Source organism: Procambarus clarkii, chromosome 53 (genome assembly GCF_040958095.1).
Source record: "Procambarus clarkii isolate CNS0578487 chromosome 53, FALCON_Pclarkii_2.0, whole genome shotgun sequence".
NCBI classification, from domain to species: domain Eukaryota; kingdom Metazoa; phylum Arthropoda; class Malacostraca; order Decapoda; family Cambaridae; genus Procambarus; species Procambarus clarkii.
The window spans coordinates 24,760,988-24,788,204 of NC_091202.1; the positions used below are offsets into that span (position 1 = coordinate 24,760,988).

Sequence of the window (27,217 nt, forward strand, 5' to 3'; positions counted from 1 at the left end):
TGCGTGTACCACCCGTGTTAAATAATCCATCCTTGTCCACCTTGTCAATTCCCCTGAGAATTTTGAATGTGGTGATCATGTCTCCCCTAGCTCTTCTGTCTTCCAGCGACGTGAGGTGCAGTTCACGTAGTCTGTCTTCATAACTCATGCCTCTTAGTTCTGGGACTAGCCTAGTGGCATATCTCTGAACTTTTTCCAGCGCCATCTTGTGCTTGACTAGATACGGGTTCCACGCTGGGGCTGCATACTCCAGGATTGGTCTTACATATGTGGTATACAAGGTTCTGAAGGATTCAGTTTGGTCCACCAAACCAAATCCTTCTGGTGGACCAAACTTCTCTCTTTACACAGGTTGCTGAAAGCAGTTCTGATGTTAGCCAGCCTCACATACGCCGCTGATGTTATTCTTTTGATGTGGGCTTCAGGATAATATCCTGAAGCCCACATCAATATGTGGCGTAATATCAACTCCTAGATCTTTCTCTCTGTCCGTTTCGTGAAGGACTTCATCTCCCATTCAGTATCCAGTGACTGGCCTCCTAGTTCCTCCTCCTAGTTTCATTACCTCACATTTACTTGGATTGAACTTTAGTAGCCATTTTGTCGGACCATTCCTTCAGTTTGTCTAGATCATCTTGTAGCCTCATACTATCCTCCGCTGTCTTGATCCTCCTCATAATCTTTACATCATGAACAAACATCGAGAGGAACGAGTCAATTCCTTCTGGGAGATCATTTACGTATATCAGAAACAGTATATGTGGTGTGTGGTATGTGTATGTGGTGTGTGGGATGTGTATGTGGTGTGTGGGATGTGTATGTGGTGTGTGGTACGTGTATGTGGTGTGTGGTATGTGTATGTGGGATGTGTATGTGGTGTGTGGGATGTGTATGTGGTGTGTGGTACGTGTATGTGGTGTGTGTATGTGGTGTGTGGGATGTGTATGTGGTGTGTGGGATGTGTATGTGGTGTGTGGTATGTGTATGTGGTGTGTGGTACGTGTATGTGGTGTGTGGTATGTGTATGTGGTGTGTGGTACGTGTATGTGGTGTGTGGTACGTGTATGTGGTATGTGTATATGGTGTGTGGTACGTGTATGTGGTGTGTGGTACGTGTTTGTGGTGTGTGGTATGTGTATGTGGTGTGTGGTATGTGTATGTGGTGTGTGGGATGTGTATGTGGTGTACCAAAAGACGATGGTAGTCGAGGCTATTTCCCCACCGTCCCGACTGCACTTGGTGGTAATCTTGGGCATAGTTATTTCATCGAATCACCTCACTTTGTGGGGCCACGTGAGCAACACATTCATATATATATATATATATATATATATATATATATATATATATATATATATATATATATATATATATATATATATATATATATATATATATATATATATATATATATATATGACAATGTCAGACCACGGAGGAAAAATGAAACAGGAAATTTCCTTAAGTACTTTCGTATATTAAATACATCTTCAGAAGGTCATTTTACAGATCAAGTGATGGGTATAAATAGGCAGGAAGGAGTGGTGAAGTAAGGTGAGGTACAATACTTGGACAACGCAGACGGCCCATTGGCCCATCAGATGCACCCAATTGGCCCATCCGATGTAGCCCAATGGCCCATCTGATACAGCAGACATACAAGCATAATATATAGGTAATTATAACATAAAGAAGTAAATATATATACAATAAATTAGTGAGACAAATGTTTTTCAATGATTCTACTTAAATCGCCCTTTAGCTGATCTATTAGAAATGGATCTAAGTTATATAGACCACTGCTAATATTCAAATTACTTTCTTTGGTGATCTGTATCAAAGCAGATTCAATTATGTTTCTGTTATAGGTGCTTTTACAATTTGTTATTGAAGAAGCACTCTCCCAATCAATTTGGTGAGCTTTTTCTGACAAATGCACAAACAAAGCATTAGACAATTGGCCATGTCTTACAGAGTATTTATGTTGCGATATTCTACATTTTAAATCTTTAGATGTTTGCCCGACATAGAACTTATTACATTCCTTACAAGGTATTTTATAAATGACGCAATTATCACTACGAGGGCTGTTCCTTACTAATAGCTTACCAACAGTGTTTTCGTAGCTAAACATTACATCTATATTAAAAAGTTTCAAGGCCTTGACAATATTCTCAAACCCAGAGAAATATGGTAAACATAACACATTCTTTGGGCGAATCCTTTCACTGCATACATTTTTCCTCCGTGGTCTGACATTGTCACATTCTTAATCACGTGTTTATTTTCGTGATATACACACACATATATATATATATATATATATATATATATATATATATATATATATATATATATATATATATATATATATATATATATATATATATATATATATATATATATATATATATATATTTATATATATATATATAGATATATATATATATATATATATATATATATATATATATATATATTTATATATATATATATATATATATATATATGGTAATTGAAAAATGAATTCTCCAAAATTCATTTTTATTTCTAGTCTGACGCGACATTTGAATGCGTTTCATAATAACTTATTACATTTTCAAAGACTTTAGTTTACACACACACAACTATAACCTGCAAACACTAAACAGAGTCCTACTATGCTATAATTTAAATGGCTTACATTTTATATACCTGCATTTGGGTCAGGTGATATGTTACAACAGTTTTGGATGAGGTGAAAACACAAGACAGAACACGAAACAATGGGTATAATATTTTGTAAGTTAAAGGGAAGAATGGAAGTAACTGCAGAGGGCCTATTGGCCCATATTTCTTGATGCTTCTATATTGGAGCGGAGTCTTGAAGTGGGTAGAATATAATTGTGCATTAATTGGCTGTTGATTGCTGGTGTTGACTTCTTGATGTGTAGTGCCTCGCAGATATCAAGCCGCCTGCTATCGCTGTATCTATCGATGATTTCCGTGTTTTTTGTGAAGACTTCTCTGGTGATGGTCTGGTTGTGGGAAGAGATTATATGTATCTTTCAGTATACAATATACAACAATATCTTTCAGGACCTTTTCCTCCGTTTTATGAGCTGTGGAAAAGAAGTTTCTGTAAAATAGTCTAATAGGGGGTACAGGTGTTGTGTTAGTTGTCTCTTCAGAGGTTGCATGGCGTTTCATCTTCCTTCTTATGATGTCTTCAACGAAACCATTGGAGAAGCCGTTGTTGACTAGGACCTGCCTTACCCTGCAGAGTTCTTCATCGACTTGCTTCCATCCTGAGCTGTGGCTGAGAGCACGGTCGACATAAGCGTTAACAACACTCCTCTTGTACCTGTCTGGGCAGTCACTGTTGGCATTGAGGCACATTCCTTTGTTTGTTTCCTTAGTATAGACTGCAGTGTGGAAACCTCCGCCCTTTTCCATGACTGTTACATCTAGAAAGGGCAGCTTCCCATCCTTCTCCATCTCGTAAGTGAAACGCAACACAGAATTCCGCTCAAATGTCTCCTTCAGCTCTTGCAGATGTCTAACATAAGGTACCTGTGTAAAAATGTCGTCAACATATCTGCAGTATATGGCCGGTTTCAAGTTCATGTCGACTAAGACCTTTTGTTCGATGGTACCCATGTAGAAGTTCGCAAACAGGACAACTAGGGGAGAACCCATGGCGACCCCATCTAATTGCTTATACATGCGCCCATCCGGGCTCAAGAAGACTTTGAGCCTATCGGCTCTTCTTGAGGAAGACTATCGGCTTCCTGAACCTTGCTGGAATCAACCTCACTGAGGACCAAGTCACTCTCCTGAATCTGGGTATAAACTGTCACGTTATGTCCAGACCGAGTGAGATGGCCTGGAAAGTGGAGTTGGAGATCCTGTTGGACGACATATTCGACCTCGAGACACAAAAGAAGGTCACCACCAAAGACACCTTACAAGCAGAACTTATTACGGAAGGAGGAAAGAATCGAGGCAACTACAGAAGCACCATACTGTCCCCCGAGCTCAAAGCGGCAGCTAAGAGCCTTCGTGAGAACAAGGAGATAGTTGTCAGGAGAGGTGACAAGTCGCCAATATACGTCATTCTTAAAAAAGCCATGGTCGTCCAAGCCATGGTCGTCCAAGCCATGGTCGTCCAAGCCATGGTCGTCCAAGCCGCGGTCGTCCAAGCCGCGGTCGTCCAAGCCGCGGTCGTCCAAACCGCGGTCGTCCAAGCCACGGTCGTTCAAACTGCGGTCGTCCAAGCGGCTCGTTCAATGCGTCCTTGGGGTCGACCGCTGGATGGAATGGACATGGTCTGTGGACGGGTTGACCCACCTACTACACTGATAATTTCCCAACAACTAACGTGACTTACGACTATGTACAAAATTATAATACATAACAATTGTTTATGTTAAATAAAATACTGATTCAGAACACAGTAAGTTAAAACCGTGGACGGCTGTGCTGTAGAATGATTTTCATTTCTTAACTTGAGAAAAGTAAACTTTTTTGCCAAACTATTGAACTTTTGGTAAGTGTTTTGATCCGTATGTCTCTACACGCTAATTATTTTTCATTTATTTTTACAGCAAGATCAGCTGAATTCACACTTCGTAAATTAGAGCATTTACGTTCAATTTTTAGAGTAAAATTTCCACATCAAAGTTTGAGATAAACAACATGACATCAAAGAGAAATTCCCCGCCGTTCCATACACTGATTATTTCTGTTTTATATTATCCACACAAATAACATTATATTAAAGCAGTTTATCCTGAGTAGAGAGATAAATTATACCTTACTCAAAGAGACTAACGACACTGACTCAGCCAATACTGACTCAGCCAACACTGACTCAGCCAACACAGACTCAGACAACACTGACTCAGCCAACACTGACTCAACCAACACTGATTCAGACAACACTGACTCAGCCAACACTGACTCAGCCAACACTGATTCAGACAACACTGACTCAGCCAACACTGACTCAACCAACACTGATTCAGACAACACTGACTCAGCCAACACTGACTCAGCCAACACTGATTCAGACAACACTGATTCAGACAACACTGACTCAGCCAACACTGATTCAGACAACACTGATTCAGACAACACTGACTCAGCCAACACAGACTCAGCCAACACTGACCGAGTCAGTCAATATACAATACTGTATACAATACCACCATTATACCCAGTCATACAACACCGTTGTATGACTGGGTATACTGGTGGTGGGTAGAGGCAGGTGTGCACATATGGGGTGTGTATTCAGACATGACAGTGGGGGATGTTCTCCCGTGTTGCAGTAGCTGTGTTGAGAACATGTCAACAATTACCAATTTCAGTGTTTAATGACGACTTTAGTTATAATTTGTGTGTTTCGTGATGAATTTGTAGGTTTATGAGTTATGAGGGAGATTATAAATGAGTTTATGGGGTTAACTCATTATTGCTGCAGTTAATGATAGATGCAGGAAGCTTCCCATCAGCCGATAGACTTTTCGGAGGATTTCTGTTTACACACAGCCATCTATTAATGTTCCTCTTGCTCTCACGACGTGACGAACGTCAAATTTGAAGCGTTTTTGCCTATCTAAGAGCGTACGAACCTGGACGACTCTTCAAGAGCAGCTGGTTGGTGAGAGCGTCGATATTACAGCGCTCTTGGTTATAGTTAATAGTTCTGGCGTTATTAACAACGACGTAAGAACTGTGGTTCACTAAATGTTACGTTACTTTGCTTTGGTTCCAGGGTACAACGTCCCCTGGGTCCGGTCTCTGACCGGATCTAATGATTGTGGTCTGTTTAAACAGGCTGTTAGCTCAATCAATCATAGCTCAGTGGATCAGGTGTCATTTAGAGGTGATTATCAGTTGTAATATTCATGTTTTCTGTGAATCGATCTCAATTAATTAGTTGGGTTGCTTGGCTTCGTATGTTCGTATCACAGTCACTTCAATATATATATATATATATATATATATATATATATATATATATATATATATATATATATATATATATATATATATATATATATAATCCAGATTTAATAGTGTGTGGGAAATAGAGTTGGCAGAGAGTACAATGGTGAAGTTATCACTGCGTCATATATACTGACGCTGTGTTGACCACAGAATAATAAACTGTTGTTTAATTAGATGTGACAGAACTGCGGTCAGGAAATTACAAACATTTACCTCTAAAGTGGCAATCACAGCTTTCACTGACTTGGAAAATGAGTTTCAATGGAGATAAATGAACTTTTTGTAATGTTGAACCTCGTAGGCAAAATGCCAGAGGAAATGGGGTTCACCACGATGGGTTCAAGTACACCCTGTGTGTTATGGAGACCTGTGCACCCCTGTGTGTCATGAAGACCTGTGCACCCCTGTGTGTGTTATGGAGACCTGTGCACCCTGTGTGTCATGGAGGCCTGTGCACCTTGTGTGTGTCATGGAGGCCTGTGCACCTTGTGTGTGTCATGGAGACCTGTGCACCCTGTGTGTGTCATGAAGACCTGTGCACCCTGTGTGTGTCATGAAGACCTGTGCACCTTGTGTGTGTCATGGAGACCTGTGCACCCTGTGTGTCATGAAGACCTGTGCACCTTGTGTGTGTCATAAAGACCTGTGCACCCTGTGTGTCATGGAGACCTGTGCACCCTGTGTGTGTCATGAAGACCTGTGCACCTTGTGTGTGTCATGGAGACCTGTGCACCCTGTGTGTCATGAAGACCTGTGCACCCTGTGTGTGTCATAAAGACCTGTGCACCCTGTGTGTCATGGAGACCTGTGCACCCTGTGTGTGTCATGAAGACCTGTGCACCTTGTGTGTGTCATGGAGACCTGTGCACCCTGTGTGTCATGAAGACCTGTGCACCCTGTGTGTGTCATGAAGACCTGTGCACCTTGTGTGTGTCATGGAGACCTGTGCACCCTGTGTGTCATGGAGACCTGTGCACCCTGTGTGTGTCATGAAGACCTGTGCACCCTGTGTGTGTCATGAAGACCTGTGCACCTTGTGTGTGTCATGGAGACCTGTGCACCCTGTGTGTCATGAAGACCTGTGCACCCTGTGTGTGTCATAAAGACCTGTGCACCTTGTGTGTGTCATGGAGACCTGTGCACCCTGTGTGTCATGGAGACCTGTGCACCCTGTGTGTCATGGAGACCTGTGCACCCTGTGTGTGTCATGAAGACCTGTGCACCTTGTGTGTGTCATGGAGACCTGTGCACCCTGTGTGTCATGAAGACCTGTGCACCCTGTGTGTGTCATGAAGACCTGTGCACCTTGTGTGTGTCATGGAGACCTGTGCACCCTGTGTGTCATGAAGACCTGTGCACCCTGTGTGTGTCATGAAGACCTGTGCACCTTGTGTGTGTCATGGAGACCTGTGCACCCTGTGTGTCATGAAGACCTGTGCACCCTGTGTGTCATGGAGACCTGTGCACCCTGTGTGTGTCATGAAGACCTGTGCACCTTGTGTGTGTCATGGAGACCTGTGCACCCTGTGTGTCATGAAGACCTGTGCACCCTGTGTGTGTCATGAAGACCTGTGCACCTTGTGTATGTCATGGAGACCTGTGCACCCTGTGTGTCATGGAGACCTGTGCACCCTGTGTGTCATGGAGACCTGTGCACCCTGTGTGTGTCATGAAGACCTGTGCACCTTGTGTGTGTCATGGCGACCTGTGCACCCTGTGTGTCATGAAGACCTGTGCACCCTGTGTGTGTCATGAAGACCTGTGCACCTTGTGTGTGTCATGGAGACCTGTGCACCCTGTGTGTCATGGAGACCTGTGCACCCTGTGTGTCATGGAGACCTGTGCACCCTGTGTGTCATGAAGACCTGTGCACCCTGTGTGTGTCACGGAGACCTGTGCACCCTGTGTGTCATGGAGACCTGTGCACCCTGTGTGTCATGAAGACCTGTGCACCCTGTGTGTGTCACGGAGACCTGTGCACCCTGTGTGTCATGGAGACCTGTGCACCCTGTGTGTCATGGAGACCTGTGCACCCTGTGTGTGTCATGAAGACCTGTGCACCTTGTGTGTGTCATGGAGACCTGTGCACCCTGTGTGTCATGGAGACCTGTGCACCCTGTGTGTGTCATGAAGACCTGTGCACCCTGTGTGTGTCACGGAGACCTGTGCACCCTGTGTGTCATGGAGACCTGTGCACCCTGTGTGTGTCATGAAGACCTGTGCACCCTGTGTGTGTCATGAAGACCTGTGCACCCTGTGTGTGTCATGAAGACCTGTGCACCCTGTGTGTTATGGAGACCTGTGCACCCTGTGTGTGTCACGGAGACCTGTGCACCTTGGGCCTCAAACACCCTGAACATCTTGAGATGCTGTTCTTATTGTTTTAAATTTAGCTACTCAGAACGAAGTGTCCATGTAGCACGGGCTATGGTGATCCCGTGATCCTTGAGAGGCTCGCGGGAGAGAAAGCAGTGAACATCCGCCCTAAAAATTACGTTCAAACTAAGATCAAAAGTCATGTCCAAGAAAAATATCCCAGACGAAGAGATCAACTCGCTGGAAAATGTTCAACTCTTCACCATACTGAAAAAATTCAATAATTGACTCCAACTTAGTTTGATTAATTATTAACGTTGGTGAAGGGTTGAGAGAGCAGGTCTCTATGGTCTTGTACCTCTTCTTGGAGGCCATTAAAGATGTGGATCTCAGGGCTTACTGGAGGTCACTAGAGATGTGGACCTCAGGGCTTACTGGAGGCCACTAGAGATGTGGACCTCAGGGCTTACTGGAGGCCACTAGAGATGTGGACCTCAGGGCTTCCTGGAGGCCACTAGAGATGTGGGTCTCAGGGCTTACTGGAGGTCACTAGAGATGTGGCCCTCAGGGCTTCCTGGAGGTCACTAGAGATGTGGACCTCAGGGCTTCCTGGAGGTCACTAGAGATGTGGCCCTCAGGGCTTCCTGGAGGTCACTAGAGATGTGGACCTCAGGGCTTACTGGAGGTCACTAGAGATGTGGCCCTCAGGGCTTCCTGGAGGTCACTAGAGATGTGGACCACAGGGCTTCCTGGAGGTCACTAGAGATGTGGCCCTCAGGGCTTCCTGGAGGTCACTAGAGATGTGGCCCTCAGGGCTTCCTGGAGGTCACTAGAGATGTGGACCTCAGGGCTTACTGGAGGCCACTAGAGATGTGGCCCTCAGGGCTTCCTGGAGGTCACTAGAGATGTGGCCCTCAGGGCTTCCTGGAGGTCACTAGAGATGTGAGTCTCAGGGCTTACTGGAGGCCAGTAGAGATGTGGGTCTCAGGGCTTACTGGAGGCCACTAGAGATGTGAGTCTCAGGGCTTACTGGAGGCCAGTAGAGATGTGAGTCTCAGGGCTTACTGGAGGCCAGTAGAGATGTGGGTCTCAGGGCTTACTGGAGGCCACTAGAGATGTGAGTCTCAGGGCTTACTGGAGGCCAGTAGAGATGTGGGTCTCAGGGCTTACTGGAGGTCACTAGAGATGTGGGTCTCAGGGCTTACTGGAGGCCACTAGAGGTGTGGCCCTCAGGGCTTACTAGAGGCCACTAGAGATGTGGACCTCAGGGCTTCCTGGAGGCCACTAGAGATGTGGACCTCAGGGCTTACTGGAGGCCACTAGAGATGTGAGTCTCAGGTAAGTTCAGAAAACTCTTCATTGGGGAAATATATCAAATAAGCATCAGTGCACAATCGGCTCAGCCTACCCTTACTGCACCTTAGCGTGCAATAGTGACAACAGTATTGACGATCTTCTTGAGGTTATCTTGAGATGATTTCGGGGCTTTAGTATCCCCGCGGCCCGGTCCTCGACCAGGCTTCCACCCCCAGGAAGCAACCCGTGACAGCTGACTAACACCCAGGTACCTATTTTACTGCTAGGTAACAGGGGCATAGGGCGAAAGAAACTCTGCCCATTGTTTCTCGCCGGCACCCGGGATCGAACCCGGGACCACAGGATCACAAGTCCAGCGTGCTGTCCGCTCGGCCAACCAGATATCTGCTCCTTCTCAGAGAGGTGAGAATCTACCTGTATAAGTCCTGTGCAGTCCTCTAGGGTCGTCGGTGTGTGGTTAGTGAACACGGGGTAGATGGTAGACGCTGGCCACGGGGTAGATGGTAGACGCTGGCCACGGGGTAGATGGTAGACGCTGGCCACGGGGTAGATGGTAGACGCTGGTCACGGAGTAGATGGTAGACGCTGGCCACGGGGTAGATGGTAGACGCTGGCCACGGGGTAGATGGTAGACGCTGGCCACGGGGTAGATGGTAGACGCTGGCCACGGGGTAGATGGTAGACGCTGGTCACGGAGTAGATGGTAGACGCTGGCCACGGGGTAGATGGTAGACGCTGGCCACGGGGTAGATGGTAGACGCTGGCCACGGGGTAGATGGTAGACCTTGGCCACGGGGTAGATGGTAGACGCTGGCAACGGGGTATATGGTAGGCGCTGGCCACGGGGTAGATGGTAGACGCTGGCCATGGGGTAGATGGTAGACGCTGGCCACGGGGTAGATGGTAGACGGTGGTCACGGGGTAGATGGTAGACGCTGGCCACGGGGTAGATGGTAGACGCTGGCCACGGGGTAGATGGTAGACGGTGGTCACGGGGTAGATGGTAGACGCTGGTCACGGGGTAGATGGTAGACGCTGGTCACGGGGTAGATGGTAGACGCTGGCCACGGGATAGATGGTAGACGCTGGTCACGGGGTAGATGGTAGACGCTGGCCACGGGGTAGATGGTAGACGGTGGTCACGGGGTAGATGGTAGACGCTGGTCACGGGGTAGATGGTAGACGCTGGTCACGGGGTAGATGGTAGACGCTGGTCACGGGGTAGATGGTAGACGCTGGTCACGGGGTAGATGGTAGACGCTAGTCACGGGGTAGATGGTAGACGCTGGCAACGGGGTAGATGGTAGACGCTGGCCACGGGGTAGATGGTAGACGCTGGCCACGGGGTAGATGGTAGACCTTGGCCACGGGGTAGATGGTAGACGCTGGCAACGGGGTATATGGTAGGCGCTGCCCACGGGGTAGATGGTAGACGCTGGCCACGGGGTAGATGGTAGACGCTGGCCACGGGGTAGATGGTAGACGCTGGCCACGGGGTAGATGGTAGACGCTGGCCACGGGGCAGATGGTAGACGCTGGCAACGGGGCAGATGGTAGACGCTGGCCACGGGGTAGATGGTAGACGCTGGCCACGGGGTAGATGGTAGACGCTGGCAACGGGGTAGATGGTAGACGCTGGCCACGGGGTAGATGGTAGACGCTGGCCACGGGGTAGATGGTAGACGCTGGCCACGGGGTAGATGGTAGACGCTGGCCACGGGGTAGATGGTAGACGCTGGCCACGGGGTAGATGGTAGACGCTGGTCACAAGGTAGATGGTAGACGCTGGTCACGGGGTAGATGGTAGACGCTGGCCACGGGGTAGATGGTAGACGCTGGCCACGGGGTAGATGGTAGACGCTGGTCACGGGGTAGATGGTAGACGCTGGCCACGGGGTAGATGGTAGACGCTGGCCACGGGGTAGATGGTAGACGCTCACCTGCCAGTCACCCTTCACCACTAACCTGCCCTCTAACGCTGACCACCATTGAAATTGAAATAAGTTTATTGAGGTAAAATACACACAAAGGGATGAAGCAGCTCAAGCTATTCTCACCCCGTTCAGTACATAGTGTTAATACATATATATATATATATACATATATATATATATATATATATATATATATATATATATATATATATATATATATATATATATATATATATATTTATACATATATATATATATATATATATATATATATATATATATATATATATTTATACATATATATATATATATATATATATATATATATATATATATATATATATATATATATATATATATATATAAACACACATCACAAGCAATAAACATTTTTACCATAGTTATCACCATTGACCGTGAGACCCTCGAGTGGTCCGCCACTCACCATGACTGTCAGCCCAATCACTCCCGTCACGCTGACCAGTAAGTTCCCACTCGAGTCGGAGCTGACTGGTGACAATGTTCATCTCTCTAGAAGACTGTATGGGGGAACTGGTGAACTTGTGACGAACACTGTGTGACTAACAGGCCTGCGTGACGGGGGTAATGTTTATTGATACTATACATTCTCCCGTCACGGATCACCCCCGTCCTTCTAAGGTTCTCCAACGTCAAGAAACGGTCGTGCTAAAGTGCCCTTATCCTAACCTGCCAGAGGACCCAAAACAGAAAACGGGACAGTATGTCAATTTCTCGAGCCACTTCTATTTTCTAGTACGACGATTTTTGTCCTCATGGAGAGTATACGTCAAAATGCGACGTACTATGAGGAGGACGGGTTGTGAGCCAGGAGGATAGTCACACAGGACTCAGGATAGTACTAGCCGGGATGGGTCAAGTACTGTGTAAGACGCAGTTATTGTTGTGTGGGAGCCCCTGGCTACCTTACTGCTCTTGAAGACTCCCTCCTCTCACTGGGAGGTGTCACAGTCTGGCATCCCCTGACCTCCCGTGACCTTGTCTGACCTCCCGTGACCTTGACTGACCTTGTATGACCTCGCCTGACCTTGTCTGACCTCCCTGACCTTGCCTGCCAATGTGGCGGTATGCCGCACTGATCTTGTCATTGTTGATCATGACATTGGAAACATCTATAATGATTCTTGCAAGAAAGTTGTCCTGGTGGTCAATATTTAAATGACCGCACTTATCTGGGAGTAGTTGGTAACACTGCCACTGAGCTGGCAACGCTGGCGCCATCTTCCCTGCCAGACGTAGGATAAATTTCCTTAATCACCTTTTCCTGCGCCACTTACAACAGTTGTAGGTCATGACTATCACAACTATGACAATTATGCATATAACAACACATTAATTACTTGCATCATGTTGAGCAAATAAGAATCGTTATTTGGGACTCTTTAATTTAGTGATTTATGCAATAATAATTATGTACCCAATACTCATCCTGTAGGCGATTACAGAGAGGTTACAGTCACATACTGCGGGGTATCAAACGTTGAGGTTATTCAAAATGATGCAATGCGAGTCATAACAGGAGCTCCCAGATGGACTAAAATACTGAACCTGAGACTAGAAACCAAAGTACGTCGATTGAAATAAGGGTAAAGGGGATTGCTGCGTGCATGGTGACCAAGATATTGACTAGACCTAGAATCATTTCACTTAAAGATATAATCACTGGAGCACTAACTCTGGACAGAAGAGCCTCCAATAGCAACAGGTGGACCCATTGTGCGATAAACACCATCAATACATTCGATATAACACAGTCACTGAGAAGGGTGTCGACGAAATACATGCAGACTTTGTTATGCAAGCCCCTTGGGAATCTCTGCCAGCAGACTTTAAGATTATGGCTCTTGAAGGAAAAAAGATCCAGACAATCCTCATCTGCTACGTAACATTGCACAGATGCATATAGAAGCAAACTTGGCATCCGACAGCTTCACTTACTTCACAGATGGATCAGTAGACCAGCAGGGACAAGAAACCGGAGCTGCAGTTAAAGCAGGAAACTCTGTAAATAGTTGGAGGCTCTCAAATGGGTGTTCGACTTTACAAACAAATATTGATACTGTTCTTAAAAAATTTCCCCATTTTGCACCCGCAAGATAACGTAAGCTTTTAAGGGTTGACAGATGTTAATCTTCTTGTTTGAGGAGCTGTTCACTTGAGACAGTTAAGCAAGTCCCAGCTGTGTCTGGGTACAAGTGACAGGATGAACAACCCAGCGGGTTTTCTTCCTATTGGGGAGTGTTGTACATTCTGCTATGGTGGTGTGTCCACTCACAGGATGAGTGGCGCTGCCCAATACTGTCACTATGGTGGTGTGTCTACTCACAGGATGAGTGGCGCTGCCCAATACTGTCACTATGGCGGTGTGTCCACTCACAGGATGAGTGGCGCTGCCCAATACTGTCACTATGGCGGTGTGTCCACTCACAGGATGAGTGGCGCTGCCCAATACTGTCACTATGGCGGTGTGTCCACTCACAAGACGAGTGGCGCTGCCCAATACTGTCACTATGGCGGTGTGTCCACTCACAGGATGAGTGGCGCTGCCCAATACTGTCACTATGGCGGTGTGTCCACTCACAGGATGAGTGGCGCTGCCCAATACTATCACTATGGCGGTGTGTCCACTCACAAGATGAGTGGCGCTGCCCAATACTGTCACTATGGCGGTGTGTCCACTCACAGGATGAGTGGCGCTGCCCAATACTGTCACAATGGCGGTGTGTCCACTCACAAGATGAGTGGCGCTGCCCAATACTGTCACTATGGCGGTGTGTCCACTCACAAGATGAGTGGCGCTGCCCAATACTGTCACTATGGCGGTGTGTCCACTCACAAGATGAGTGGCGCTGCCCAATACTGTCACTATGGCGGTGTGTCCACTCACAGGATGAGTGGCGCTGCCCAATACTGTCACTATGGCGGTGTGTCCACTCACAAGATGAGTGACGCTGCCCAATACTGTCACTATGGCGGTGTGTCCACTCATAAGATGAGTGACGCTGCCCAATACTGTCACTATGGCGGTGTGTCCACTCACAAGATGAGTGGCGCTGCCCAATACTGTCACTATGGTGGTGTGTCCACTCACAGGATGAGTGGCGCTGCCCAATACTGTCACTATGGCGGTGTGTCTACTCACAGGATGAGTGACGCTGCCCAATACTGTCACTATGGCGGTGTGTCCACTCACAGGATGAGTGACGCTGCCCAATACTGTCACTATGGTGGTGTGTCTACTCACAGGATGAGTGACGCTGCCCAATACTGTCACTATGGCGGTGTGTCCACTCACAGGATGAGTGACGCTGCCCAATACTGTCACTATGGCGGTGTGTCCACTCACAAGATGAGTGACGCTGCCCAATACTGTCACTATGGCGGTGTGTCCACTCACAAGATGAGTGGCGCTGCCTAATACTGTCACTATGGCGGGGTGTGTCCACTCACAAGATGAGTGGCGCTGCCCAATACTGTCACTATGGCGGTGTGTCCACTCACAAGATGAGTGGCGCTGCCCAATAAACTCGCCCCTCGGGGCAAAATTAAAAAATTTAAAAACAGAGATGCTAGCCATTCAAAAGGCTTTGGAACATGCTCTTGCTGACGAAGCGACCATACGAATCATAAATACTCATACTCCGCCCAAGTAAAACTGAAACAAGTAACACTTAGTGGGCCAGCCAGAGGCTTAGGGCCCGCCCAGTGGGCCAGCCAGAGGCTTAGGGCCCGCGCTGGAATATCCCTGAAAAAAAATACTGGGGAGAGGTTACGGGCACATAATAGAGGCTCTATTGTGTAGTCACACAATAGAGAGGTTACAGGCCCATAATAGAGAGGTTACAGGCACATAATAGAGAGGTTACAGGCACATAATAGAGAGGTTAGAGGCACACAATAAAGAGGTTACAGGCACATAATAGAGAGGTTACAGGCACATAATAGAGAGGTTACAGGCACACAATAGAGAGGTTACAGGCACATAATAGACAGGTTACAGGCACGTAATAGAGAAGTTACAGGCACATAATAGACAGGTTACAGGCACATAATAGAGAGGTTACAGGCACATAATAGAGAGGTTACAGGCACATAATAGACAGGTTACAGGCACATAATAGAGAGGTTACAGGCACATAATAGAGAAGTTACAGGCTGAATAAAGACTCAGTAACTGGACCACAAATGTTCTAGACAGTAAAGAATTAAGCTGAGCGGTGAGCAAGTTACAGCTGTAACTTGCCTTAAGTTTGTAGTCAAGCAACAGGACTATAAACAGTCCAGATACGTCAGCAGGTCACGTGACGAGCCAGCAAGTCCCTGGCAGGGTTGGTGTTGGCCTTAAGGCCTGTCAACCTCTGGAGGGTTGTTAAGTCCACCACAACCGCTTACTGACCAGGCAGCAAGTACACTTTAGTCCTAAACATTGTCCAGGACTAAGGTAAACTCTCAGTGTATATACACCCAGACGCGGGTTATACTTGCTGGTGAGTATGTCGGTGTGGCGGGGGGGGGGGTGTATAACGATCAGATAATGGTGGCGGAGAGTGGAGTATAACAGGCCACAGTTGTCGCCATGATAACACAGTGTAGTTACTGAGGAGTGACAGTGTGGTCGTCTCCTTCCCTGCTGGTACCATCCCTTCACTCTATTTATATTTTCTATTATATATATATATATATATATATATATATATATATATATATATATATATATATATATATATATATATATATATATATATATTTATATATATGTTGTTGTTGTTGAATATGACCGAAAGGGGTAAGATTAATTATTCTAACACGAATCTTCTCAATATTTCTTATGTTTTTCTTCACTGTCGAAGGTTAATGGAAAAATTAACTCTCCAAAGTTCATTTTCATACTTTATTTATAGTCTGACGCCTAGAAGCGTTTTGCAAGACACTTCTTACATTTTCAAAGACAATTTTATATACTCTGTTTCATGCTTATATTTGTTTTTGGGTGAGGTGACACGACACAAATCAATGGGTAAAGATAGTTCAAAACACGAATCAGTGGGAATATTGCGTGTTTTCTCTTGCTGCTTCTATGTTGGTTCGGGGTCTTGAAGTGGGTAAAGTCAAACCTGATTGTTGGTGTTGACTTTTTGATGTGTAGTGCCTCGCTGATGTCGAGTCTCCTGTTATCGTTGTATCTGTCGATAATTTCTGTGTTGCTTGTTAAGATTTCTCTGGTGATGGTCTGGTTATGTGAGGATATTATATGTTCCTTGATGGAGCCCTGTTGTTTGTGCATTGTTAATCGCCTGGAAAGAGACGTTGTTGTCTTGCCTATATACTGAGATCTTTGGGGCTTACAGTCCCCAAGTGGGCATGTGGAGGCATAGACGACGTTGGTCTCCTTCAGGGCGTTCTGTTTGGTGTCTGGAGAGCTCGTCATGAGTAGGTTGGCTGTTTTCTTGTTTTATAGTAAATCATCAATTGTATCTTCTGATTTTTGTCTGTAGGGATAACGTTCCTATTAATAATATCTCTCGGGACCCTTTCCTCCGTTTTATGAGCCGTCGTAAAGAAGTTCCTGTAAAACAGTGTAATAGCGGGTACAAGTGTTGTGTTAGTTGACTCTTCAGAGGTTCGTGTGTGTGTGTGTGTGTGTGTGTGTGTGTGTGTATTCATCTATTTGTGCTTGCAGGGGTTGAGCTCTGGCTCTTTGGTCCCGCCTCTCAACTGTCAATCAACAGGTGTACAGGTTCCTGAGCCTATTGGGCTCTATCATATCTACATTTGAAACTGTGTATGGAGTCAGCCTCCACCACATCACTGCCTAATGCATTCCACCTGTTAACTACTGTGTGTGTGTGTGTGTGTGTGTGTTTGTGTGTGTGTGTGTGTGTGTGTGTGTGTGTGTGTGTGTGTGTGTGTGTGTGTGTGTGTGTGTGTGTGTGTGTGTGTGTGCGTGTGTGTGTGTGTGTGAGTGCTTCCCTAATTGTCTCCAGGGTAAGTGAGGTGCAGCCTCCATGCCTCGCCTACCGGTCTTATCCCACCTGTTGCCTTACAGCTGAACTACTTTGACGTAAAAATTCTCTGACGAACTTGGCCTTAAAGTCGTGGAAGGAGGTGAAGTTCACAACCTTGTACCATCCAACAAATATTATCATTCTGTATACTCTCAGAATAATAATAACCATACCCAAGATTACAGCACGATTTCTTATTAAATCCATTAGCACGAGAACCAAACCCCCGCCCCCCCCCCCTCAAACCACCTGGATTGTTATCTAGATGTTTGTGATGGTCTGAAAGCATACTACAGTTCCAATTATATTTGATTTTAAACTGACAACTGAACCTTTATCCTCAGCAGAGATTATTCTGGTTATAATTTTATTGTATTATAAATCATAGGTTTAAAATGTAAAAAAAAAAATGTGCTGAACTAGTTTTCTTTGAAAGTGTGTGATGATTTTTGGTTTTCTGTAAATGAGATTATAGGTATTCTCAAATATTTTAAGTATACCATATTTAACTTATTTTAGAAAATACATTGTATTAAGGCAACTAAATATAACGAAACCTAACCTAACTATAGATAAGAAGTAGATAATAACACTAATTACATACTTTAGAAGATTAGTGGGTTTAAAAGATGTTACCTGCAGGGGTCTCGAACCTGGGGACAGGTGTAAGATTAACCTCTCACATTGTCCTCAGCAGCAGTCAGTCACGTCTTGAGAAGGTGTCCAACATGCTGGTGGAGGCTGTGGTGTGTGTGGCTCTGGCCCTCCTCCTCTGGCACTACTTCAAGGTGCCCGCTGGCATGCCCCCGGGTACGTCACCAGGTCTTGTGTAGGTGACTGTCACCTCCCCAGGTGACACTCACCCAGGGGGGTGACACTCACCCAGGGGGGTGACACCCACCCGGGGGGTGACACTCACCCGGGGGGTGACACTCACCTAGGGAGGTGACACTCACCCAGGGGGGTGACACTCACCCAGGGGGGTGACTAGAGATCAATAACATCATTGTAACAGCTTCACTACACCTAATGTGCCTCATTGTAGTGTATTAATCAGTACAGCTAACCACCTCAGAGACACACTTGTGTAAGTTTAAGGCTCTTCTCACCCCCTTAGTTTAAGGGGTCCCGGCCCCCGGTAGCTTAAGACCTTAACCTTAAAGGCTCATTAACACCACGCAAAATTTGACTGAATTCCATTAGAGTCCAAAGCATAATTTTTTCACTTAATTTAGAACGATTTAAGTTTTTAATGCCGAAAAAACCTCAGTTTAATCATTTAGACTTTACAAGCTCTCCAAACTGCACCATGGTTAGTGTTTAAACATTTGCTGCTATAACTATAGATACCTTGATGTTAACTATAGATAATGTAGATGATGATAACTATTTTGTACGTGTGTACTCAACAGGACGATGGGGCCTTCCTCTGATTGGCTACATCCCAGTGACTATGAAGTCCCTGTCTGAACACCTGAGCTACATGCATAAACAATATGGTGACATCTATGTGTGAGTAGTCCTGCATGGGTAGTCCTGCATGGGTAGTCCTGGATGGGTAGTCCAGCATGAGTAGTCCTGCATGGGTAGTCCTGCATGGGTAGTCCTGGATGGGTAGTCCAGCATGGGTAGTCCTGCGTGGGTAGTCCTGTATGGGTAGTCCTGCATGGGTAGTCCAGCATGGGTAGTCCTGTATGGGGTAGTCCTGTATGGGTAGTCCAGCATGGGTAGTCCTGTATGGGGTAGTCCTGTATGGGTAGTCCTGGATGGGTAGTCCAGCATGGGTAGTCCTGTATGGGGTAGTCCTGTATGGGTAGTCCTGGATGGGTAGTCCAGCATGGGTAGTCCTGTATGGGGTAGTCCTGTATGGGTAGTCCTGGATGGGTAGTCCAGCATGGGTAGTCCTGTATGGGGTAGTCCTGTATGGGTAGTCCTGGATGGGTAGTCCAGCATGGGTAGTCCTGTATGGGGTAGTCCTGTATGGGTAGTCCAGCATGGGTAGTCCTGTATGGGGTAGTCCTGTATGGGTAGTCCTGGATGGGTAGTCCTGTATGGGTAGTCCTGGATGGGTAGTCCAGCATGGGTAGTCCTGGATGGGTAGTCCAGCATGGGTAGTCCTGTATGGGGTAGTCCTGTATGGGTAGTCCTGGATGGGTAGTCCAGCATGGGTAGTCCTGTATGGGGTAGTCCTGTATGGGTAGTCCAGCATGGGTAGTCCAGCATGGGTAGTCCTGTATGGGGTAGTCCTGTATGGGGTAGTCCTGTATGGGGTAGTCCTGGATGGGTAGTCCAGCATGGGTAGTCCTACATGAGTAGCCATGATAACAACGGTAAGGATAAGATGGGCTGTGAGAGGTCACTGACTGAGGTCAAAGTTTAACAAAGGCTGTGGGAGGTCACTGACTGAGGTCAAAGGTTAACAAGGGCTGTAGGAGGTCACTGGCTGAGGTCAAAGGTTAACAAGGGCTGTGAGAGGTCACTGACTGAGGTCAAAGGTTAACAAGGGCTGTGGTTGGGACAGGTGGAGGATGGGGACCCAGGTGGTGGTGGTCCTACACGACTACCTCCTGGTCAAGGAAGCACACAACAGGACCGAAGACTTCGTCGATAGACCCAACTGGAAGCTACTCAACTTGGGCTCGACAAAGGAAGTTGGTTAGTACCTTATCTTATCTTATACCCTTATCTTATCAGTCCCCCCGTGTGTGTAAGATATGTTAGTCTTTATTGATGCAAAAACGGTCCATTTGTGTTCCAAGACATTGTATAAAGGCTTTAATAAACATTGTTTTTAAGTCTTGTCTCCCGGCTGTTGCAGGTGTGATAGGTAGCAATGGGTTTGTGTGGCAGAAGAATAGGCGGTTCACCTTGCGTCTACTGAGGGATATGGGGATGGGCAAGTCGCTCCTGGTGGAGGCTATTCAACACCAAGCCTCTAGCCTGGTTGAACAGCTCAAGAAACAAGCCAACAGGCCGGCGCCTGTCCCGCACGCCTTGCATGTAGCAGTGGTTAATGTTATCTGGCAGATGGTCAATGGTCAGTAACTACAAGTTACTGCATTGCAAATTATTTATATGTGCTGCATATCTTCTTCTTCGAGGCTTAGGGCCATACAAACTCTCGTACCTCTCCACAGGTAAACAGTTTGAACATCATGATCCAAGGTTGGAGAAGTTTCAAGAGCTCACTAAGGACTTGCTGAAGGCCTCATTCCGGCTGGGCCTGACGGACCTGATGCCCTGGCTGGAGAAGGTCCTCCCGAGGACCTTCGCAAGGTCCTTCTTCCGTAGAGACTTACTCGAAGACATGAAGATAAGATTCACGAAGTACTTCAATGTAAGTATGATCAGAGGCTACTCCTGGAAATCCTAAGTGTGGTACTCTTACACATCGTAAGTGTGGGCTGGAACTCTTACACATCGTAAGTGTGGGCTGGAACTCTTACCAAAACTCTTACAGTGTGCGCCACCACACGCAAGAGAGTAAGGTCTTAACAACTTACTCAACACGAACCACCCACTTGGGGCTCCACAGCTGCTCGTCTCAGAACGTCAACAATCTTGGAAGCAACATTAGCTTAGTTCGACTGTAACGTAACTACAGTAGATTTTCGTGGTCATTACATGCGCGCCCTCCTCACTTGATCAACCACCAGCTCCTCTAACAAGCAGTTATGGCACCTCTGAATCCTCTAAAGTAGTTCCACTTACGCTGTAAATTCTTCAAGGTTATCAATCTTATCTTACCACATCCAAGACGTCAGATGGAAGAGATTGGATAAGATAAACAACATGTTTAAGCTTTCTAAACAAAATAAGCTTTACTTGCATGATATACAATGCAATAAATAATAAAATATTTAACAATAATAACTATAAAATCCCCCTATAACAGAACAATTACATCAGGCTATAACTTTGTAACTCCAATTAACTCTCCTGAGACTTTACTAAACTCCTGAGTGAATACTAGTATTCAAACACTGATTCTTTAACTGATAAAACCGACCAATCAGTTTAACATCAATAATCAACTCAATGTCATCATGCATTTGTAATCAGACTAATATTAGCTTAATCTTATCAATGAATTGTCTAATTAATCGGTAACTTAAGTGCCACAAATTTATCATGAAACTAAAATTAGGAATAAAATTACCTTGACATAAGAAATTAAATCAGTTCATAACTATCAGTGTTCAACAAAAGCCACATTTCTCATATAATAAAGCATGTAAACAATACAAGCAAAACAATACAATATATCAATACTTTAAGCAAAGAAAATCTGTCTGTTTGTTTGTCCAAAGTTGGAGGCCAGATGCTTAGGGCCAGCGTCACCAAAATTTGCAGAGGGAATGGTCAGGGGTTCGGGACGAACATAGGCCGGTTGAGATAGGCCTAAGCTAAATGCTTTAAGAAATATTGGCGTGAAACCTTGCCACAACGTCCGATTTTCACTGTGTGACACTAAACTGAGTGAGAAATGTAGAGTTTACCGATAACTTTCATCAGTTACTGAAGGGAGAATATGAATAGAAATGATGACTTGATGGATGGATAGACAGATGGACGGGTGGATAGATAGGTGGATGGATATATAGATAGATAGAAAAATAAATGGATAGATACATAAAAATTCAGGTGGATAGATAGATGTAGAGATAGATGGATAAATGCATGCAGAAATGCAGGTATAGACGGATGTATTGATGGTCAGATAGACAGATAGATCTAAACCATTTAGGGTTTGGTGAAGACAGATGTCCCAGCACCTCATGCCTCTGTTCCCCCATCTTCTGGAGCTCAATGTAACTAATATAACCTGATAATTAATGTCATAAAGATGCCTTCAAATTCTGTAAGAGTGCATCCACTTATCTGTTAGTGTGGGCTTGATCTTGGTCACTGGTGGCTACGTCTTGCCTGTTAGTGTGGGCTTGATCTTGGTCACTGGTGGCTACGTCTTGCCTGTTAGTGTGGGCTTGATCTTGGTCACTGGTGGCTACGTCTTGCCAGAAGAGTTGAGAAGTGGTGTTGTAGGTCATCAAGGTCTGTGTTGCAGACCTTGATTGAGGAGCACCGAACAACGCTGGACGTTAACAACCCTCGGGACTTGATTGATGGTTACCTGATTGAGATTGACAAGAGGAAGGACGAGCCTGATGATTCCTTCAATGGTGAGTGACCATGAGTGTACTAACAGTGGTGAGTGACCATGACTGTACCTCACAGTGGTGAGTGACCATGACTGTACCCAGAGTGGTGAGTGATCATGACTGTACCTCACAGTGGTGAGTGACCATGACTGTACTCACAGTGGTGAGTGACCACGACTGTACCTCACAGTGGTGAGTGATCATGACTGTACCTCACAGTGGTGAGTGATCATGACTGTACCTCACAGTGGTGAGTGACCATGACTGTACCTCACAGTGGTGAGTGACCATGACTGTACCTCACAGTGGTGAGTGATCATGACTGTACTAACAGTGGTGAGTGACTATGAGTGTACCCACAGTGGTGAGTGACTATGAGTGTACCTCACAGTGGTGAGTGACTATGAGTGTACCTCACAGTGGTGAGTGACTATGAGTGTACCTCACAGTGGTGAGTGACTATGAGTGTACCCACAGTGGTGAGTGATCATGACTGTACCTCACAGTGGTGAGTGATCATGAGTGTACCTCACAGTGGTGAGTGACTATGACTGTACCCAGAGTGGTGAGTGACTATGAGTGTACCTCACAGTGGTGAGTGATCATGACTGTACCTCACAGTGGTGAGTGATCATGACTGTACCCAGAGTGGTGAGTGATCATGACTGTACCTCACAGTGGTGAGTGACTATGAGTGTACCTCACAGTGGTGAGTGACTATGAGTGTACCTCACAGTGGTGAGTGACTATGAGTGTACCTCACAGTGGTGAGTGATCATGACTGTACCTCACAGTGGTGAGTGACTATGACTGTGCCCAGAGTGGTGAGTGATCATGACTGTACCTCACAGTGGTGAGTGACCACGACTGTACCCCACAGTGGTGAGTGACCACGCCTGTACCCCACAGTGGTGAGTGACCACGACTGTACCTCACAGTGGTACCCATATCACACAGGTATCACACAAACCTGTCCACCAGTTAACTGACAGTTAAGAGGCGGGACCAAAGAGCCAAACCTCAACCAACGCAAGCACAACTAGTTAACCACAACTAGATAAGTACCCAGGTATCCGAGACGTGCCAACAACAATTTTCCCAACATGTTCCAGAGTACGACCTGAGCCTGCTGCTGGTGGACTTGTTCCTGGCTGGTAGTGAGACGACCACCACTAGTATGACCTGGCTGTTCTGCTACCTGGCTAACTACCCCGAGGTACAGAACAAGCTGCAGGCGGAGATAGACCAAGTGCTGCCACAGGGAACACTGGCCACCCTCGACGATAAGCTCAGGTGATTAACATCCCTCTCCAAGGACATGTTATCGAATTGCATATCATTTTCTCTGTCTTCACTTGCAGAATAATCATTCATTTTCTTCTCTTCCTCTCTACTTCTCTCCCTATCTCCCATTATCTCGCGTCTAAGAGAGCAGTTGTGGGACCTTTGCATATGTGGTATGAAATCAGGAATTCTTGGAGGATGTTATTTTGACTCTCCCTCTCCCTCATGCACCTGGTGGGCCGTGGGCGGCGCCACTCAGGATGCCCTACACAGAGGCGGTCATCCACGAGGTGCTGAGGAAGTCGTCCCTGATCGCCTTCGGGGTCCAGCACCTGGCCACCAGGGACACGACCCTAGGGACCTACACTATCCCCAAGGTGGGTCGACTCTCCTCCCCTTGCTGAGTCCTCTCCGCCTCCTGCCAGCCCAGGTCAGGCCCAGCAGGAGGTGGTTGGGCACAGTGCTTGTCATGGTCAGAGGTTATGGCACATGTTCTCTATATATAGTTATGTCATTGTGTACCAACAGGGTACTGTGCACTGCACAGTAGTATAGTTATGACCTTGTGTACCAACAGGGTACTGTGCTGAGCACCGCACAGTAGTGTAGTCATGCTCTTGTGTACCAACAGGGTACTGTGCTGAGCACCGCACAGTAGTGTAGTCATGCTCTTGTGTACCAACAGGGTACTGTGCTGAGCACCGCACAGTAGTGTAGTCATGCTCTTGTGTACCAACAGGGTACTGTGCTGAGCACCGCACAGTAGTGTAGTCATGCTCTTGTGTACCAACAGGGTACTGTGCTGAGCACCGCACAGTAGTGTAGTCATGCTCTTGTGTACCAACAGGGTACTGTGCTGAGCACCGCACAGTAGTGTAGTCATGCTCTTGTGTACCAACAGGGTACTGTGCTGAGCACCGCACAGTAGTGTAGTCATGCTCTTGTGTACCAACAGGGTACTGTGCTGAGCACCGCACAGGAGTATATCCACCACGACCCCCGCTACTGGGACCGTCCTGAGCAGTTCCTGCCTGAGCGCTGGCTGGACCAAGACGGCAAATTCGTGGCCAAGAAGGAAGGCTTCCTCCCCTTTGGCGTCGGTGAGTGATCCATCAGACTGTTTGTCCTCTAGTCTATTATTGTGCCACCGGCGCTGTATTTTTTAACTACGGGCTCACCATAGGCCGTGCTACTTGGAACTTTATGTTCCAAGTAGCGAATCTTGAACAACAACAACAACAGACGGTGTATTTTTGCACCAATTTTAACAACATAATGAGTAAAGTTGTAATTAGAGTGACAGTAACATCACTTATAGTTACTTCTATGGTAACACCATAGAAGTAACTTCTATGGTGTTACTATAGAAGTTACCATAGATTACCATTACTTCTATGTTGTTACTTCTATGAAGTGGTAACACCACTTCAATCATACAGATGTCTTAATTACACACGTTACAATAACGTGATGTATCAATGAACAGATTCACAAGGGAATTGTACCAAGTGGTGGGACAGTGGACTAGAGGGCGTCTGGGGAACACCCAGCACACAGGTTCGAACCTCTCATTATGGCCCTTGTGGATTTGTTCAATGTCTTAATTCACTAGGGAGCCGGTCGGCCGAGCGGACAGCACGCTGGACTTGTGATCCTGTGGTCCTGGGTTCGATCCCAGGCGCCGGCGAGAAACAAAGGGCAAAGTTTCTTTCATCCTATGCCCCTGTTACCTAGCAGTAAAATAGGTACCTGGGTGTTAGTCAGCTGTCACGGGCTGCTTCCTGGGGGTGGAGGCCTGGTCGAGGACCGGGCCGAGGGGACACTAAAGCCCCGAAATCATCTCAAGATAACCTCAAGATATACCATCAGATTACTTGCTCACTGAAGGTACAGCCGCTGTAGGCAAAGATCAAAATACAGTACAAAAAATAGTTCAAGTTAGTTCATTAGTCAATAGTTCAAAATGTCATGGGCGTCAGACGCAAAGATTAAAACAAGAACAATTAGGATCTAGAGGCTCACTGTAACTGTAATTGTTTCCATTCAGTGTTTGTTGTTGTTTAAGACTCGCTACTTGAAACAAAAAGTTCCAAGTAGCACGGGCTATGGTGAGCCCCGTGAGCCATTCAAACTGTGTTGAAGTGAAGGATTTGTGGAAGATTTCAGGCAAACTATAAAGTTACAGGGAGTTACAGGAGCAGTGAGGCGAAGACAAATATGAGAAAGACTGAGAACGATGGTGACTAAACCTCGTCGACACTTAACTTCCGATCACACTAACGTGATCTCCCTTTACCCTGTCGTAGCTCAGTCGATTAAGGCAGTGTCTGGGATGCTCCCGGACGCAGGTTCGAATCCTCGTCACGGCCCTTGTGGATTTGTTCATTTAACTGTCGATCACTTGCAGGGAAGCGGTCGTGTCTTGGGGAGGGTCTAGCCAGGATGGAGCTCTTCATCTTCACCACCACAGTCTTCCAGAGTCTCAGCTTCTCTGCCCCGCTCAACAAGACTGTTGACCTCCACTACGACCGGGAGGTGTTCTTCACTCACGCCCCCAAGACCCAGGACCTCCTCGTCACCATCAGACCTACATTCTGAGCTCTTATATGAACTCTGAGCATCTTATATAAGCTCTGAACACTTTATATGGGCTCTGAACACCTTATAGGAGCTCTGAACACTTCATAAAAAGGTGTTAAGAGTTCATATAAACTCTGAACACCATATATGAGCTCTCAACACCTTATATGAGCTCTGAACACTTCATAAAAGGTGTTAAGAGTTCATATAAACTCTGAACACCATATATGAGCTCTCAACACCTTATATGAGCTCTGAACACTTCATAAAAGGTGTTCAGAGTTCATATGAGCTCTGAACACCTTATCTCTTAAGCCCGTCCTTTGCTGTTGTTGAAGTAATGAAGAAATGCAAAATAAAGCTGTAAAAGCCTTCACTTGACTGTCTCGTCAGCACTAAGATGCCTCGTCTGAGAACATAATTAGGAACACCAAGGTTCCAAGGTGGGATCCAATCAACCAATCTGGTGATTGGACTAAAGCGTCTCCGTCATCCGGAGAATATTGCCTCTCCTGGAGTGATTTTTTTATTTTTTTTTTATTATTTTCTACCACAGACGTGGCCAGACATTTACAATGCTAACCAGCAT

The 27,217-nt window shown here is 46.1% G+C and overlaps 2 protein-coding genes across 3 annotated transcripts; one reads left to right on the forward strand and one right to left on the reverse strand.

Moving 5' to 3' along the window:
• Window positions 1-10,841: 10,841 nt before the first annotated feature.
• Window positions 10,842-12,821, reverse strand: LOC138352456 (anti-sigma-I factor RsgI2-like). The gene is made up of 2 exons (XM_069304951.1): window positions 12,608-12,821; window positions 10,842-11,605 (listed from the first exon to the last, which is right to left on the reverse strand). Exons 1-2 carry the CDS (start codon window positions 12,819-12,821, stop codon window positions 10,842-10,844), a joined length of 978 nt encoding a protein of 325 aa, XP_069161052.1.
• A 3,309-nt stretch (window positions 12,822-16,130) lies between these two features.
• On the forward strand, window positions 16,131-27,004 carry LOC123767065 (cytochrome P450 2L1). Of its 2 annotated transcripts, none has more exons than XM_045756532.2 (11): window positions 16,131-16,233; window positions 18,303-18,415; window positions 19,018-19,117; window positions 20,127-20,260; window positions 20,424-20,642; window positions 20,743-20,942; window positions 22,671-22,785; window positions 23,877-24,057; window positions 24,308-24,425; window positions 25,004-25,148; window positions 26,456-27,004. In XM_045756532.2, the coding sequence occupies exons 2-11, from the start codon at window positions 18,334-18,336 to the stop codon at window positions 26,644-26,646; spliced, it is 1,485 nt and encodes a 494-aa protein (XP_045612488.1). In that variant the 5' UTR covers window positions 16,131-16,233; window positions 18,303-18,333; the 3' UTR covers window positions 26,647-27,004. The 2 variants fall into 2 exon arrangements, with proteins under 2 accessions (XP_045612488.1, XP_045612489.1); XM_045756533.2 differs by having other exon boundaries at window positions 16,155-16,233; window positions 18,300-18,415.
• Window positions 27,005-27,217: the final 213 nt, after the last annotated feature.